This window comes from Paramormyrops kingsleyae, chromosome 14, assembly GCF_048594095.1.
Source record: "Paramormyrops kingsleyae isolate MSU_618 chromosome 14, PKINGS_0.4, whole genome shotgun sequence".
In the NCBI taxonomy this organism is placed as follows: domain Eukaryota; kingdom Metazoa; phylum Chordata; class Actinopteri; order Osteoglossiformes; family Mormyridae; genus Paramormyrops; species Paramormyrops kingsleyae.
Genome location: NC_132810.1, coordinates 10,555,095 through 10,572,257, shown reverse-complemented (window position 1 = coordinate 10,572,257; position 17,163 = coordinate 10,555,095). Strand labels below are relative to the sequence as shown.

General features: G+C 42.1%; 2 protein-coding genes across 11 annotated transcripts in view; both read left to right on the top strand.

The window, feature by feature from the left end:
- Positions 1-17,163, top strand: part of wars1 (tryptophanyl-tRNA synthetase 1) — a 111,754-nt gene that overhangs the window by 47,840 nt on the left and 46,751 nt on the right. The gene's annotated exons all lie outside the window — the stretch shown is intronic.
- Positions 1-17,163, top strand: part of begain (brain-enriched guanylate kinase-associated) — a 206,096-nt gene that overhangs the window by 184,097 nt on the left and 4,836 nt on the right. For all 10 annotated transcript variants that reach the window (XR_011982586.1, XM_072699296.1, XM_072699297.1 and 7 more), the window contains 4 exons: positions 257-418; positions 1,871-1,937; positions 13,807-13,914; positions 15,628-15,711. Coding sequence is in view for 9 of the 10 variants with exons in the window: in XM_072699296.1 (XP_072555397.1) it covers positions 257-418; positions 1,871-1,937; positions 13,807-13,914; positions 15,628-15,711 (421 nt within the window). In the remaining variant the exon portion in view is untranslated. The remainder of the gene's footprint in view (positions 1-256; positions 419-1,870; positions 1,938-13,806; positions 13,915-15,627; positions 15,712-17,163) is intronic.

The window sequence follows — 17,163 nt, the reverse complement described above, 5'->3', positions numbered from 1 at the left end:
CTCTTTGCTGTCTCACCACCATTACAGCATGGACATCTGTGAACCTTAATCTCATACGTCATGTGTTTGTCCATCGCTGCACAGGGCTGATCTCCAGTCTGTTGTCTGTGAAACATCATGTGATATGCAGCCAAGTGGCAGATTGGGGACAGTACCTCATTGGTGTGCTTGCAAGTGGCTGACGTGTGGTCTGACTCTTTGGGGCGGCACCGGTCAGCAGCTCCCATGACCCTGTGCATTTCTGTCACCTGAACAGCACCTTGCAGGAGCAGAAGGAGGACTTGCGCAAGCGCTTGTCCTACACCACCCACAAGCTGGAGGTGCTGGAGACAGAGTTCGACTCCACCCGGCAGTACCTGGAGACGGAGCTTCGCCGTGCCCAGGAGGAGCTGGAGAAGTTCACTGACAAACTGCGCCGGTAGGCAGGCTTGGGCTCTCGCCATTCCTGTCTAACTGTCCCATGCACATTTTCTGGTCATCCATCTACATTCCTCTGGAAATAGTATGTTACTGCACTCTGATCTAAAAGGCTTGTGGTATGAAAAACAAGGCTTTGAAACCCAGAGTGGGTGGGAGTTGCAGACATGTTTAGGACATTTCTTATTGGACACCCCATTCAGTTACACCAAGCTCTGCTTTGAAAGCCTATGGTAAGTCCCACCTTGGGTTTCAAAGTTGCATGGTCTGTCTGTAGAGAGAGCTCTTTGCAACCTGTGCTCTCCCACGGACAAAGCCCAAGAGCAGACTGACTCCTTTCCTCTTCTGGGTGTGTGTGGGTGTGTGTCTGTGTGTGTATATATATATATATATATATATATATATATTCATGATTTTTTTTTTTAATACAGTCACGCATTCAAAACTGCCACAAGAGAGGCAAGTCACTAAATCTAACACTTCTTCCCTGTACCCTGCCTTGTTAAGATGTAGATGAACAGATTTTATGGAGTCTAGCTTACTAATGTATATTTTAGAATTTCCAGTCAGGTTTTTTTTCTTCTTCTTCTTGTTTCTGGCCATTTTGCTGTCGGCTATGTGACACAAGGTTAGGTTTGTGTTCGGGGAGGGTGACAGTTGAGACAGGTCACTGGCAGAAGAGTCTTCTCCTCCCAGCACGGTGTGCATTTCCTCCTGCTCAGCTTCTGCCCAGAGCATCTTCACATGCAGAGAGTAGAGCGATCAGTCAGATGGATACAAGATGAGTTTCAGGCTCAGGCTGGGCAGGGGGAACTTAAAGCCTGCAAGCAATGTTGTCATTGCACTAAGTGTTCATTGTTAAGCCCTCGTGAGGAACAGAAGATTAATTCATCAGTGTGCTGGTGTCTTTATGATCCTTCTCACAGCCACTTCCTGGCTCAATTTTTAATGCCACACTTGCAATTTCTTTTGAAAATTGCCAGATTTCTCACACTTGTCTCCAGAAACCAGAGGAGGGCCCATCACTGTAACCCCTCTGTTAGCTTGTCCCACTACTGGTCCTCCGTAAACAAACAGATTTATTAATAATAGTGATGGTGGTTCATTTAACTAAATCTTCGAATATCATAAGACAGAAATGCTGTTTTGTACTTCAGTTAGTCTGGAACTTTTAAGATTACCATTTTATAATTTAGCTCAGCTGCTTCCTTCCGGCTGAGTCATGAATACTCATAATGGCTCATTTTAATCAGAAGTCTGTTACAGCTCCTTCTCTCAGAGTGAAGTTAAACGTGTTGTGGTTGTGGGTGCTGCGGAAGACTTATTTGTGGACACTTGGTACACTTTCTTGTGTAAGCGCAATTCCATTTTGTGGCCGGGTCTTTGATCCCATGTGTTCGCACGGCTTTGGATTAATGGCCTCATATGTGTTTTTCTGTCTTCCTCCATTTAGAATACAGAGCAGTTATGCAGCACTGCAGAGAATCAATCAGGACCTGGAGGACAAAATCCACCAGTCGGTAGGTGACCAATAGGATGGGACTGGGACTGGAAATCACTCTGGCTATAGGTCACAGATGTGCAGGCCTGGCAGGGCTGGGCCCACGCGGCGCTCAGAGCAGATTGTGCTGCTGTTGTGCAGGAATGGAAGGGCGGAGGTGTGGCCGTGACTCTGCCCAGCACCGTCCTCTCAGCGGCAGTTTGCATAATGCGAGCTTCTGCTTGTCGGCACAGCTGGGCTTCTGATAAGCGGCAGGGCTTCCTGCTGCCAGCTTCCTGAGGGCTCACACTCTTTTTGTAAACAAGATCCCGAGAAATCTACTCCTGCTTCATTTCCTCATCATAAAAAAAACTGTAAAAACATGTGGTTGGTCTTGTGTGCCGCCCTCCCAGATTGCTGCTTGGAAGGGGCACGAGTCCAGGGAGTCACTCTGCTGATCCCTGCCAAGAACACAAGTCTTGGGCTAGTTTCACTCCTCTTTACTAGCTCAACACAATTTTGTGTTATCTTGCAAATAGTGCAAGATAATACCCTTATGCAGCAAATAATCTAACCTGTCATGTTCTCAGAGTGCAGAGATTGTTGGACCACAGCAAAAGGTTAGAGTTTATGGGACAAAACCAGCAGACTTGTTCAAACTGGAAATGGAGCTCGCATATGACTTTAGTCTTCTAGCACAGCAGAGGAAGCACGGCGTGGTGGCAGCCTTATGCGAGTTGTTTTTTAAACTGCAGAACATAGGATGCTAAATAGTTTTGTCTCCCACATCTGTAGGTTAGGGGTGTTGGTTTCCAAGACTTGAATTTAACAAGATGTAGAGGCATTAAAATATACTTTGGGGAGGGGAGGATGGTCTTTTATTTTACATCTTAGCTTCTTTAGAAGTTAGTGGCACTTCTGCGAAGTAAATGTGAAACCAATCTTCTAAACCATATCTGTCACTGATTCTCAAGGATGCTTGTTCAAAGACTGATCATTTGACATTCTGCAGAATGCAAATGTATCATACTATCCATCATTTTACATTTGATGCAAAAGCATTTTGAGTGTTCCTGAAAAAGCAGGAAGTTGTCAGTACGTACTTTTTAAAATTGATATTGAATCAGTTTTTAAGTGCTGCAAGATTGCTCCTTTACAAATCTGCTTTTATTGAATATATCATGAACATAAAGTATTGCATTACTCTCTTGTAAGCAGTCTTCAGCTTAAAAAGTCAGTAAACAGTCAATGTTATCTGGTATACAAATTTTCTGATGTCGTTATTGTTCGGTGTACAGACTCCTTGTAACTTTCTTTCTAGCTTTGATGTTACTCTTTATTTTTATTTATTTTTATGTATTTATATATCAGTTATTGAACTTGTTAGCTGAATGTTGCTGTCTTCACGCCCCTTCCATGATCATCTGCCGATGGCCCAGTCAGATCTATAAAAAGCTTCCTTCACGTATTAGGTCCTCTTCAGTGTCCATGTGACGTCGCGTGAACAGTATTGTATTTGCATTACATAAACCCAGAAGCAATCTTGATATTTGCGAATTCATGCAGCCCTGGGCCAAGGGCAACTGTGACATTTACACCACGACCCATTTCCTAGGCCACTAGACAAGTGGGAACACAATCAAATATTAATGTTTTCTGGTGAGTGAGGGGCAGTAGAGAAGCAGCGCTGACCTGGTCTGTGGACCTGGACCAAGCACCAGCACTATGGAGGACATGCATCTTGGGCTGTTTGGGCAGAGCAAAGACTTGCAGAACTAAGCAAATGACAGTGGGTGGGGGGACGGGGCAGGGGGGGGTAGTTAGGGGTCTGTGGAGGAGGACAGTATAGCTGAGACAAATGGCGTGGCATTCCCTTGGGCAATAACAGCCGGTAACGCTCCCAGTGGAAAGTTTCTTCAAGCAGGTCTGTGACTGACAAGTGGCCATATGGCTAATCGGTGGGTGGGTAGGTGCCGCGGTGCATCTTCCTGGAAACAGTCTGAAGGTTCACAGTTCATTCTTTCAGTGATAGGTACAGTAGGAGGGGGTTTAAAAAAACATGGTTTAGGTGAATTCAGTGAATAAGTATATAAAAGTTTGCAAGGAACTGTTTTATTGATGTGTACTTTCTTCAAGCTTGTTCTGGACAGGGTAAAAAATTTTACTTAAATGGCTTTTCTTAGTATTTGTTCAAGAAGTTGATGGCCTAAGCACTAGGGTTGAGGTGCAGCTGTGTTTTGCTACTAATAAGACAAATAATGTTTTTTTTAATTGCTTAACTCGTCTGCAATTTAGCGTGTCTTGTTCATTTGTTCTGCAGATCTTCACCAGATGTCAAGCACTGTTGCAGAACAGGCCATTTCAGAATAACAGAAAGTGGTTTTCATATTTGAACAAACATGCATTTTTTTTCATCAACTGTAGATATGTCTTTGGAGGCTTAAGGAGATCAAGTTGAATTATGGTTATTGTCCAAGCTCTTTATTGCTGACTATATAAATTATTTTTATGGCACTAGATTGAACACGTAGGCAAGAGTCTGGGAAAAGCTGAACGCTGTATTGATCATACCTCATGTGTCGGCTGAGGCCTGGTCAGCTATATGGCTTATCAGAGCTACCTACACGTTCCCTCCTTCCACTGCAATTACTTGATCAGATGAGACAGGATCAATGCTGCAAGGTATTTGCCTGCCCATGGAACCTTGTTATATTACTGTTATATATATACAGTAGATGAGAGTATATCACTGGTCAGCCATAATATGAGTGCCTGCTCCTTCCAAGATTTCAGCTAAGAAAAGTATGACAACAAATATTTATATTTATATTCTGGTGAATAGTTAATGCCACCTGTTCCTTAAATCCTCCATGGGAGAACTCGCTCTTTATGAAACCTTTATTGTAAGCTTTTGTCAATTAATAAATCAAAGCGAATAGTCAGCTCTGAAACTCCATCTCATTTGATTGTCTGAAAGAGTGGTGACAAGCAGCCCACCGTTCGATCAGCTCATCATCTCAGCCGGACAGGTTTCACCCATACGAGACTTTTAGCAGCACTTAAAATACTCATAGAATAAGGCTGCAATTAAAACTTATGACAGCCCACCATCATATCAGCTAAATGTAGATTGAACATTTGCTGAATAAGAAATGACTGTTGCCACAGGAGCTAAACATCATGTTGCTATAGCTTGTCACTTCAATTTCTCACTTTCCTCTATCATATGTTCACATCACAAAATACCCATGAAAAGAAATTGTACATAATTTTTCTTACTAAGATGCAATTAGCAGTTTCTCTTGGAAGGATTTTGAAAGAAATTTCTCATATTAATGTGACATAATATACTACATTGGATTTCACAGATAATTGTCTAGAAGAAATACAATTGTGAGTGTAATTAGATTTTTCCAGTTCGCTGCTTTATGAAATGCACAGTATGTGCACCGTTGACAAAGCACTTGGTAGCTGTGTGTAAATCATATCATAGTGCTTAATGCAGCACCTATTATACAGGGCTGCTTTTCTTGGCAATGATTTCATTATCAGTAATCAGGCCATACTGAATTTAATGGGTGTAATAATTGCCCCACCCTCTCATTGAGTAGTAGTGGAATTGGTTGAAATGTTAATTGAGATTCTTGATGCAGAGTCTTCACTCCTCCCAGTACTGGATTTTAAATATATGCAGCAAGTGGGTCCATAGCTTTGTCTGTCACAATTAAAACTGATGAATCCCACCTGTCCTTTTCTGATGGGTCATCTTGTCCTGAGCTGGACCCCATCTCAGCTGCCTCTCTGTACGTGATGGTGATAGGGTGACCACCTAATGCATGTCAAGGCGTCACTATGAGCTAGATTTCACTTCAGCACTGAGTTCTGATTGGTCAGTCTCCTGTAATCATGCATGTGTCACTAATGCTAATGTGAAACAGCTGGATGATTCTATCAATGCCGGAAACAAACCAGTAAAACACAAGAAGAGTTGAACTAATTAGCCAAACACAGGAACCTTTCAGTTTTAAAGTAGTTTATAAAACCTGAAGTAGCTCATATTGTCCCTCTTGACATGGATGAGGTGGTCACACCAGATGGGGAAATGGGTATCATCATCAGTTATATAAATAAAGGTAGCGTGTCAGCTTCACAGCTAACTGTAGGGGGCAGTGTCACTGCAGTGTCACTGTCAATGAGGGTGAATCTCAGTGTACAGCCACTGCACTCGGCCTACCACCCATTTAAAAATGTTTTACCTCTGTTATTACAGTCAACTTTGTGGTCAGTCATGCAATCCGCACCTTTAGGTACAGCGGGGATGTTTTCAATCTGGAATCCATGCTAACGAACACATGAGTCTTTTATAGAGGCTGATATTTTAATTCATAAAACAGGAGTGCTGTCTCCGTTAGCCCTCTTTATTTTCTTAATTTCTTGAGCAGAGGTCAATACCATGGCTAATTGTGATGGACATTTTGAACAAAATGTATTTTTTATCGCAGACGCGGTCTTTAAACACATTGCCTGCTTTTTTTTTCCCTGATCAAAACACATTTGTCTGTGTATGGACTGGTTTCTGATCCCTGTTCTTGAGCAGTAATGTTTTTAAGATTACTAGATAAGTAACAAATGAATCAGGAATGATCAGGCAGAATTGTTCCAAGATTGCATTTAAAGTGCATTAGCCCACGTCTTCCCTGCTCATCCAGCTCGTTGAAAATGCAGTTGTACGGAAGTGAGTGCAGGGCTGATCATTCCACTCGTTCACTTAAGGGCTCCTGCAGATGATTCTGCAGATGATGAGCATAGGACACTTCAGGGGAGTGCATGGGTAGCAGAATAGTCCAGTGCAGAGATCGCATATTTCTGACTTTTACTGCTGTCCACGGAGGGAAATCTGAACGCCTAGATATAAATCAAATGTTAGAGTCAAAGGTCCAGTTGTAACACTGAAGTATTTGAAGTTAAAGTAGTAGTAAGGACTCAGAAGTCATAGAGATTGAGCTGAAGGTCCGAGACTGAAGTAACACCTCCCCTGCCATCTCTGAGAAGGACCTTCATCCAAATTCCAATCTTCACAGAGTATAACACCCATAACACCAAGCACTGTGGCACCTGACCACTGAGTATATGAGAGATGCATCAGTATTTTAAACACGCTGTGAATAGTGACACATAAGGCCTCATTTGCGAGCATCTGCTTGCTGAGAGCAACAACCTTTTCTATTTTTTATTTTTTTTTGAGTTCGACAATCTGTGTCAAATCTGCTAAAAACAGTACCTCAATCCAAAAGGGCAAAAACGCTGAGCATATGTCTGTCACAGGAGCATGTCGTTAATTATTCAGCACTTGTTTTGGTGCTGTGATATTGTCTGAACAGAATGATGCATATCACAGGCATTACTAGACTGAAGGAAGGCGGACACAAGCCCTGATTTTACTGAGTTTGACGTGTCCCTGGGAGGGTCTTGTGTTTCACTTCTTTAGCCAATAACAATCTTCATTGTGTGACATCACCACAGTAATTAAAACCAGTGTTTTCTGTTAAGCAGCACAGATTGGTAAAGCACCTGACTTATTGTGTATGCCTGTTGTTAAAGGACATGTCATAAAGGACAAAACACAGGGATATGCATACCTGCAAAGATTGTATGGAGCAAGGTAAGGGCACACCTCAATTTTTTCATGATGATGATGATGACAACAAGAATAATAATAATGACTCGGTTTGAATTTGCACCATTCCGATCACATGCATATAGGTTTTGCCCACTGAGTCACACACCATCCCCAGCTGAATGGCTGGAAGCCTTGAGTTTGAAAGTGAGGGAAAAAAGGACCAATGTGGTGATGTCATACAATGAAGACTATGATTGGTTAATGAAGTGAAAGCAAGTCCCTCCATTGTTGACCCAGGGACATGTCTAACTTGGCAAAATTAGGACATCAAAGGCAGATTACCTCTGGTCAGCATGTTTATAGTGTTAGATGAAATGGTTTATGAGGCCTGTTACAGAATAGCGGCGTTGTATGCACTTTTTTAGGTAGGAGTTTTATTATGTATATCCTCCGACTTGGAGTCTCAAATCATGATTAGGAACATATCCAGAAGTTAAAGTTGTATTTATATCGTCTGACCAGAGCTTGCTAATGTTAGGAATAAGTTTCTTCATTACTATGTTAGGTTACGGGACCATGTTTGCAGTGGAGATTTTGTAGAGGGTGCAATCAGTTCACTTGATGTAGCAAGACAAATATCCTGCGGTGTTTAGTATGTGATGCATATCTTCTTCATGACCTTTAAAATATTGCCATCAAAGAAACCAGTTGTTGGACCACTATTATTACTGTTGGGTTTAAAGTCATAGTTTTCTCATCCATTTGATTTAAGATGTATATTGACTTAGTGATATACATTGCATTTTGTTTGTCTCTCCAAGGACTGAGAAATATTTCTAGTAAATGTTCACACAAGCTGCATGTGATAAATATTTTGGGCATATTTTTCTTTAGTTATTTTTTTAATACATTTTTTTGAATTATTATTGGGAATTTAAATTATTATTACATGCTTTCAAAGTCATACCTATATGCTGGAATAAGATTAATTTGAAAGCGCTTGGCATATTGATTTCCTAAACTATTTCTAAAGGCCCTTGAACAACCCACCGCTGTTCAATATGGAATCTCTTTTTGCAGGTAGTTTCATTTCATATCAAGAAATGACAAGAACCTCTACCAAATTACAGATTTTGCTTTAAAATCTGATTAGAAAAAATATTGCATGGGGGTTGGGGTGTAGCCTTATTTTGTCTGCTGTGGGCCTGATCGGGCTACAGCTTGCAAACTGAGCTTGTGGAAGGTTTTGTTTATTAAGTAGGAGTATTCACAAGGCCTGCCATGCTCTCATTAGTCAGGGGTTTTAGAGGAAAAGTGCAAAGTATACCAGAGACAGAGAGAGAGAGAGAGAGCAAAATTCCTCAGTTTGTGGTGGTGGTGTTGTAGTAATCATCATGCTTTGTTCTCCAAAGCCCTTCAGGTGAAAATACCTGTGCGGTGGGAGAGATGGTTTGATATGCTTGGGACACAACAAAGTGTACTCTCATTACCTGTTATAAGACTGAGTAGCACCTGGCTTGCAGGAAACATGCTGTTTTGATTCCGGTGTTTACATGTATGTCTCCAGAACCATAAATAGGCGCTTCAATGGTGTAACACAAAGGCTGATGGAGAAACGACCAAAGTATCTCTGGAACAGAGACTCAGATCTTCAAACTTTGTAGTAGAGCTGGGCGGTATGACCAAAAATCATGGTGTTTTTCAAAGTTATATGGGTTCATAGTATACAACGTTTTTTTTTTTTTTTTTTTTTTTTTTTTTTTTTTTTTAAGTATGACTGGGTGTGTACCACATTTTACAGGATTTTCCAGGAAACATTTTTGTTTTACATTTTTGCATTGTTCCCACATTAACTATACTACATTATTATTAGCCATTGCGCCTCTCCACTGCCTTCATGATAACATACGGCTAACGTGTTTGTTGGCTAACTGCTTATACTGTGGATACACGGCTAATGTTAAGGTGTGCCAAGTTAACAAGTGAACATTGCTGGAACGCGAGCTTTACTGACCTCACGAAATTTCTCATAAAGACTGGGATGTCGGCCTTTAAGATGCTTTTCCAAGTTTAACGTGCTACTTGACTTCGTTGTCACAACTTTGTAGCACTGTTAGCATAGAGGCTTATCAACATCCTTAGCCTTTCTATGCTTGTCTGCAAAATACTCCCAAACGGCACTTTTTTTACTAAAGCAGCTTGCAAGGTGCCTTCAACTGCAGCATATGCCATGTTCGGCCAACTCGGTATGTGAGTGTTAACCAGCACTAATGCGTTCCGTGGTTACTGAGAGGAGGAGAGGGGCTGTGCGAGTGTGTGTGTGTGTGTGTGTCTGCACATTCGCTGTAGTGGTGCTGTGTGAAGTGTGGTGAATGAGGCGAAAACCACACTGTTGCTATCAATAATGGTGAAAATGAGTATCTAATCTCATCCTAATTTTTAATATCGATTACTATCTGAGAATCGATTTTTTGACAACCCCAGTATCTCATTACTCCAGCGTCAGCTATATCTTCTGTTTCGCATCTTTCACGGTACATTTTTAGCAGTGCAGCAGTGAAAAAGGACCCCCCCTTAAACAGTTTCCAGCTGCACTACTTTCCAAACGTTGTGTAGGCTATTTAAACCGGTATTGCAGTATAAAAAAATTAATATCATAACAATAATAAAAAAACGGTTTTCGGTATGAACCGGTATTCCGTCCAACATTACTTTGTAGTGTTGCCTTATTTTAAGTATAGGTTTCTGAGGAACTACGTTTAAGATTAGCATTCTGTAACACTGATAACACCCTTTGATTAGCTTTCACTCAGAGAGAAATGGTTTATTTTTAATGAATGAAACTTTACGATGAGTCATTTGTCTTTTAATCTTTAATTAAAGTAAAAAAGTTATCTGTGCATTTCATAGTAACGTCTCATTAACTTATTGATCTATTAAAATGTCCGGGCAGTATTTTTCTGCTTCATCTGTTTTTCTACAGATGACGATGTTGTGTCCTCACTCCCCACTTACAATTAGTTGTGCGCTGGGAGTATCTCTAAGGGATTGAGATGTGTTCGTTGCCAATGGAGACTGCCTCTCGTTCTCCTAATGGCAAGATGGTTTTTGTAAAGGACTGCATTCTCATGCCTCAATAACCCCCTTGAAATTAGTGCTTGATGAAAATTACACATGTATTCAATCAGCCGAATCACCGAAAACTTTTCTTAGTTCGTTATGTATCGTACATAAGGAGTGTTGGAGCTTTTGATTGAAATGAACTCCTTGATGTGCTGATTCCAGTCAATCCAGCGACTTTGAGCATTAACCCGATAATGAAGCAAGGCAGCCATCTCGGAAAGGCATTTGTTAATCACAGCTGTAATATGTCTGCCCCCACAGGACTTTGCTGATGTCACATTATCATGAAAATGGCCACTCCGGGCCCTGATTGTTTGTCCCCTCCTCTCTTCAGAAAGGGTTGTAATCCATCCAGCTGCGGCTGTTCCCAGGCAGACAGTGTGCACTGCTCACCGAATACCCCAACAATATCTCTCCGCTTGGGTTGTGCTGGAGTTTTATTGCTGCTGGCAAGTGCCAGCTGAATGGTCTGCATTTTTTTTTTACTTATATTTTCGGTAAATCCGAATAACCTTGAGAAGCTGCCTAGTTGGCATTTTTTTCCTCACCGTTAGACCTGAAAGCCTTCCTCCATTGCGTTTATCTCCCCATTTTCTCCTGTTTGGCTTGCTCGAAAAATGACTGTCCTGATTTGTATAATTGAAATATTGTGTTTTTGTATATACTGTGCTCGCAGAAAGTCTTGCTTAATTCTGTAAAAATGTTGCAAATTTATTGGATTCATATCAAAAGTCCATTGACAAGCAACATTCAACATATCTGTGCACATCTGTTACACACATATTTTCTTTTTATTAAGAATCACAATTCTTAAATTTTATTAAGTATCTTTGACTGACTCATTAAGTTAAATTTGAGTTTCAGTTTATTATTTGAAATTTATGTTTAACTTAAAACTACTGGTTGTTTCTAATGTGATATAGTGTTATTTTTTGTAAATAAATTAATAAAGTAATGATTTTTGGGTCACACTTTAGGGAACATAAATAATGTAGTAATATACTGTTACTTATGTAATAATTAACCAAAAGCTAATTGTTAGTTACAAACTGATGTCATGTTTGTTCATCATTAATGAATCATCATACAACTTTTATCCCAAGTAGTTACTATATTTGTTACTATATCTGTTAATTCTGCAAATCTTAGTGAACTACTGAAGGAAATACTGAAGGAACAAGTAATGAATAACACAAGTCTCACGTTTGTTCATCATTAATGAATCATGACACATCTTTCATCTTAAGTAGTGACCATATTTGTTCCTGATTTGTTCTTCATAAATAACTGAGTTACTACTAAGTACTTGGGTACCCTCAAGTAAAGTTTTACTGATTTTTTGTTATAAAAATAACATAAAACACAAATAAATTTGAAACATATTTATTGAATTAAGCAAGCGTTCCAAGACTTTCTGTAAACACTGTGTTTTTTATGTTCCATAAATTTTGAAATAATGTTGCCTGCAGTTAATCAGGAATTTTATCCAGTAATCTCCTTGTATTGGTCATGGTGGTTTCTTGCATTTAGTAAATAGGATGCAGAGTTCAGAGGATGGTGGTCGGCCTCTAATTAGTGATGCAAAGGAGGAGTCAGGAGGCTGTGACGAAAGACGCACGTGTGACTTACACGAAACCAAAGTCCTGGGCTTATGTTAGTTAAACTGCACTCGAACCAAACAGAAAATGACAAACTGGAGCAATAATGTGCAGAAGAGTCTTGAAAACTCTTTAGGCTGCTTGAGCATTAAAAGGCTTCGTGGGGAAAGAAAATGCTGCTGGATGTTTATATTAAAACAATAATTCTCCAAGTCCTGCCCTGACAGGGCCATTTCGGATGATGGATATATTGTTTTCACGTTTACAGCAGGGCTTCTCCCTCAGTGCATTTTTGCAAATGACTTTCATAAACAAGCGACGGTATGGAGGGGATCTCTGCGGCTTCTTCCGTTCACAGGAACGAGGGCCACTGCCGGGCGACACCGTTACGACCCGTGGTCACGCGCGGCACCATCGGTGCGTCCGGCAGGTGGCGGGTCCTGACATTTCACGGCTCTCCCCTCCTTACTGTTGGAGTCTGTTGTGTATCGGGGACCATATGGCTAACGCTGGCGGGGTCATCTGCTCTGTTGCTATTAAAGCCCCTTTTTGGCCACTGTCTTCAGGTGCAATGTCTCAGGCTGCTGCTGTGTGCAGGGGTGATAAATCTGAATGATAAGCACCAGACACGCTGACCACAGACAGGGGTGGGCTGCTTACAGAGCTCACCACCTTATTTTAATCCCTTGGTGGACCATTGCTGGTTCGTCTGTAATAGCCAGAGCTCTGCAGTTAAAATCCCAGGCTGGAAGCATTTAACGACTGTCCATTATAACAGTGGGATGGCTTACGATGACTTTGCTGGCAGTTAAGTGCGGGTTTTAAATTCCCTCTACAAAAAAAAACTAAGAATCCCAAAAAAAAAATTGTCTCCATTTCATTGATTGGGGGTAGTCTGATGGAAATGTGGTTTGAAGCACATTACACCTCCACCCTTGCGGGATGCTGTTACGGTGCATCGGAGGCAGCAAGCGCGAAATATGGTGAATGGGAAGGAGTCAAGTTATTGGTTACAGTTGTGTTTATGAAAGTAACCAGAGTCTTAGCCATAATCCCCAAATGACAGGACAATAGCCATTTCCTTTGTGAATGTATAGATCTGACTGTAAAAAGGCGAATATTCTGCCAGAACCACTCTGTGTCCTTTAGAGGAACTTTCAGCAGGTTATTCAGCATAGAGGAACTTTCAGCAGGTTATTCAGCATAGAGGAACTTTCAGCAGGTTATTCAGCATAGAGGAACTTTCAGCAGGTTACTCAGCATAGAGGAACTTTCAGCAGGTTACTCAGCATAGAGGAACTTTCAGCAGGTTACTCAGCACTTGGACTCAGTAGTTAGTAGTTTCTTTCCCTTGTGAAATTGTTGAGATTAAATTGAATGTATAACCTGTTCATTTCTTGGCTCCCACTGGACCATTTACAAGTATTTATATAAATATTCTTGGGGAAAATAAACCCTCCTGTTTCTTAGCCCTAGTAGTTTATTTCTTACTGGTTTGATCAATGATTCTGTCTGGAACATTTTTTTTTTAAACTGTGACTCTTCCCTCTCTGCCATGTTTGTTTCAGTCTAAGCACCATGAAGAGGAGAAGAGAGCTCTGAGTCGGGAGATTATCGTCCTCAACAATCACCTCATGGAAGCAAAGATCACCATCGAGAAACTCAGAGAAGACAATGTAAGAAACCTCGACGACTTCAGCCAGCTCCCAGTATACAGAGGTGCCCCTGCATGCGTCTGCGGACCGGCTTCGTGTCTCCCCCCAGAGAGGCTGTGCTCTTACCAGGGTTTTCACTCTCTAGCTGTAATGATGCACATACTGTATTTATTCCTGAACCTGAGTTTTGGAGGTTGGCTTGCTTGGCACTTTAGCGTATTATCATTGACCTTGGGTTTGAGGCAATAATGGCGCTAAAATACATGTCATTGAAATGATACCTTTCCCTTTTTTTTAAATTCCACAGTAACATTTTATGACTTTGCTGGGCTACATCTAATATATCGGGAATTGAGGCAATGCAGGCTCCAGCCTCTCTGACAGCATTGCTGTAGTGATGTGCCCATCATTTGCCGTGTATGACATCTGGCTCTTTCTGGAGTGCTGAATCACTGATTACATTTTACTCTGTAGATGTCTTCTGTCTGCTTGGCTTCAGCAGACTGAGTTAGGTAAACCTGCATGGAATGTGCCTGCAGATGCAGAATCCTTTCTGTGTCGAACCTTCCGGAACACCATGCACGTCGCTCGGCTCATACGATCAGTAGCTGTTGAAGTGCAGCATACTCCAAATTATCCTGAACGCCGGATGGTACAAACACCATTGCTGCAGACCAGCTGATTAAGCATAAAATACACAGAGCCTTATTGCTTTATCAGTTGAGTAGGAAATGTCAGTTCTGAAAAGCAGAGAAGCTGTATCAAAGAGACAGGGATCCACTTCTGCAAGAAGCGATTGGAAATTCTGCTCTGAACAGGGGATGGTGGTGGAATAACAGAAAGGCTCATCAAACAAGAACAGGATAAACAGCCATTACAGGGAGCTTAATGAGCCCTTAGCAGATCTTGGAAGGGGAGGATCTTTACCCTAACCCCATAATTGAATCAGCAGTGACTGTGACACTAGAAACCCTCATTATAAAACAAAATGTCCCTTGTAACAAAATTTTTTTTTACAAACCATTACAGTTGGTAATGGTGCATTTGGGAGCAAAAGGAGCGAACTCCTTTACTGCTGATGATGTATTGGATTCCATGCTGCATGCCAGTAGTATCAGAACCATCTTTCATAACTGCAACTCATTTGCAGTGGTAACACATAGTGGTGGAGAATGCTTGGCTGGGTTATGGGCAGTGTTGTGGTTCAGTGGCCCTGTGCCTGTGATCGGAAAGGCGCCGGTTTGAGCCCGGCCTCAGCACAGCTGTGGGTCCTTGAGCAAGGCCCTTAACCCCCAGCTCTCTCGGCGCTGCTATGGGTGGCTGCGCTTTGTGACCAGCTTGCTCCCACCTGCGGAGAGCAAGTTGGGGGAGGTGTAAAGATAATTTCCCCTCGGGGATGAATAAAAAGTATCAGGGGCAACCATTTTGGTAAAGGTGTAATAGAGGACGAGTAAAATTTAATGTTGGTGACAGTAAAGTTAGCCTGACAGTTTAAGGACGGGCCATGATAGATGACGTCGACTCATTTTAATGCGGTGTTTGTGATATCTGTTCTTTTCTGTTCACCTTCAGAGAATATATTAATATCTTATCACGGTAAAATAGCTAGCATGCCTCTAAGATGAGCACGCTTGCCAAAGAAGCCAGTCATCTTTTGTGTACAGGACAACCTAGTCATGCTGTCTCTGGCCGGAATTGCTCCTTTGAAGCTGCGGAACCTTCTCACTCCCACAGGACCTGTACAGGAAGGACTGCAACCTGGCTGCCCAGCTCCTCCGCTGCTCCAATTCCCACTACAGAGCCCACAAGCTGTCGGAGGTGAGCCGCATTTCGAATGCCTCTGTCAGATGCAGCTGGGTTCCTTCACCTTCATGTCTGTCTGCATTTTAGTGCCGTGAACAACAACAAAGCAATGAGGTGCTTCAGGGCTCCAGAGGGTATCTTTCCCAGAAATCGAGAAGCGTGGTAAAGCTATTCTTTAATCAGCTTCTGGTCTGAGGTTCTGCGATTGTGGCTGTTTTCTGGATGCCAGAAATTCACAATACATGAGAACTGGAAAATGCCATTATAGCATCTGGCCTTTATATTGCCCTGACAATTCATGTGTTTGGCTTGATTTATGTGACTTTCTTTCCTTCTCAGTCTTTGTGGTTTGGATCATTCAAGCTGTCAGCTCTCCAGCCAGGGGGGCAGTACAAATGTGTGATGAGTTTGCGACATGAAGACAGGAGCCCGGCCATTTCTGTCGCATCCCCGTCACGTTATGCACGCATATTTTTACAGATGCGCTGCGGAGCGGGCAGCCCGGCTCTTACAGAGCACATTTATTTGTCCATATAAAACCTTCCCTTGAGCCCGGAGCTGCACACTCATTGCCAGCGTGCTGACAGCATAATACTTCTGCCTGACAAATGGCTGCTGATGAAGAGCTGTCCTCAGCTGAGGTAGGGCTCACTGGAGGTTCGAGAGGGTATGCCTGAAGGTAGAGGGGGACTTCCAGAATAATCCACAAACTGGAATCCCCTGCCTCCATCGCAGGCAGTGCCCGGACTACAGCATGCGCAGCACGGTATTCTGGGAGATTCCCACGTCACAGATATTCTGCTGAGCTTCAGGTGGCCAGCAGCAACAGCTCCTCTCGTATTGTTTCTTGTTGCGTGAGCAGATGGCAGCAGTGAGTCCCTCGACCATCCCTGCCATTTGTTGTCATCACTTTTATGGGGTTGATAATGAGCCTTACAAGAGCAGGATCATGAATGAAGTATTCAAGGCCATCTGTTTATAAACAGAACTTTTAAATGGCTTATTAATGGGAGTCAGTTAAGGAAAGGAGTCTGCATTTACAGAAAAATGTATTGGCAGTTTCTCTGCCAGTGTGTTCAGATGATATATATGTGTGGTTTGTTGCTCCTAATGTGTGGCTGTGTTATACCAAGAAATGCCCAAACGAGCAGCACTTCTCTGGGAGGGACCTGCCCTACAGAGGTCCACACTACCACACAGCCCCATCTAAAAGAGATGATTCAAATACAAATCATGCTTACAGGTGTTACACTGGAATGCATGGTGTTGCTTGCATATACAATGTGTGTGGTTCTTGATTACCTCTCATATGGCGTAAATCTCACCAACTCTTTAGAAGCTTAGGATACATTATTACAGTTATTTAGCAGATGCTTTAGTCCAATTCAATGTACAAGTGAGGATCAGAGAGCATGCAGTGTCAGCCAGTGCGCCTGGAGCAACTGGGGTTAAAGGCCTTGGTCAAGG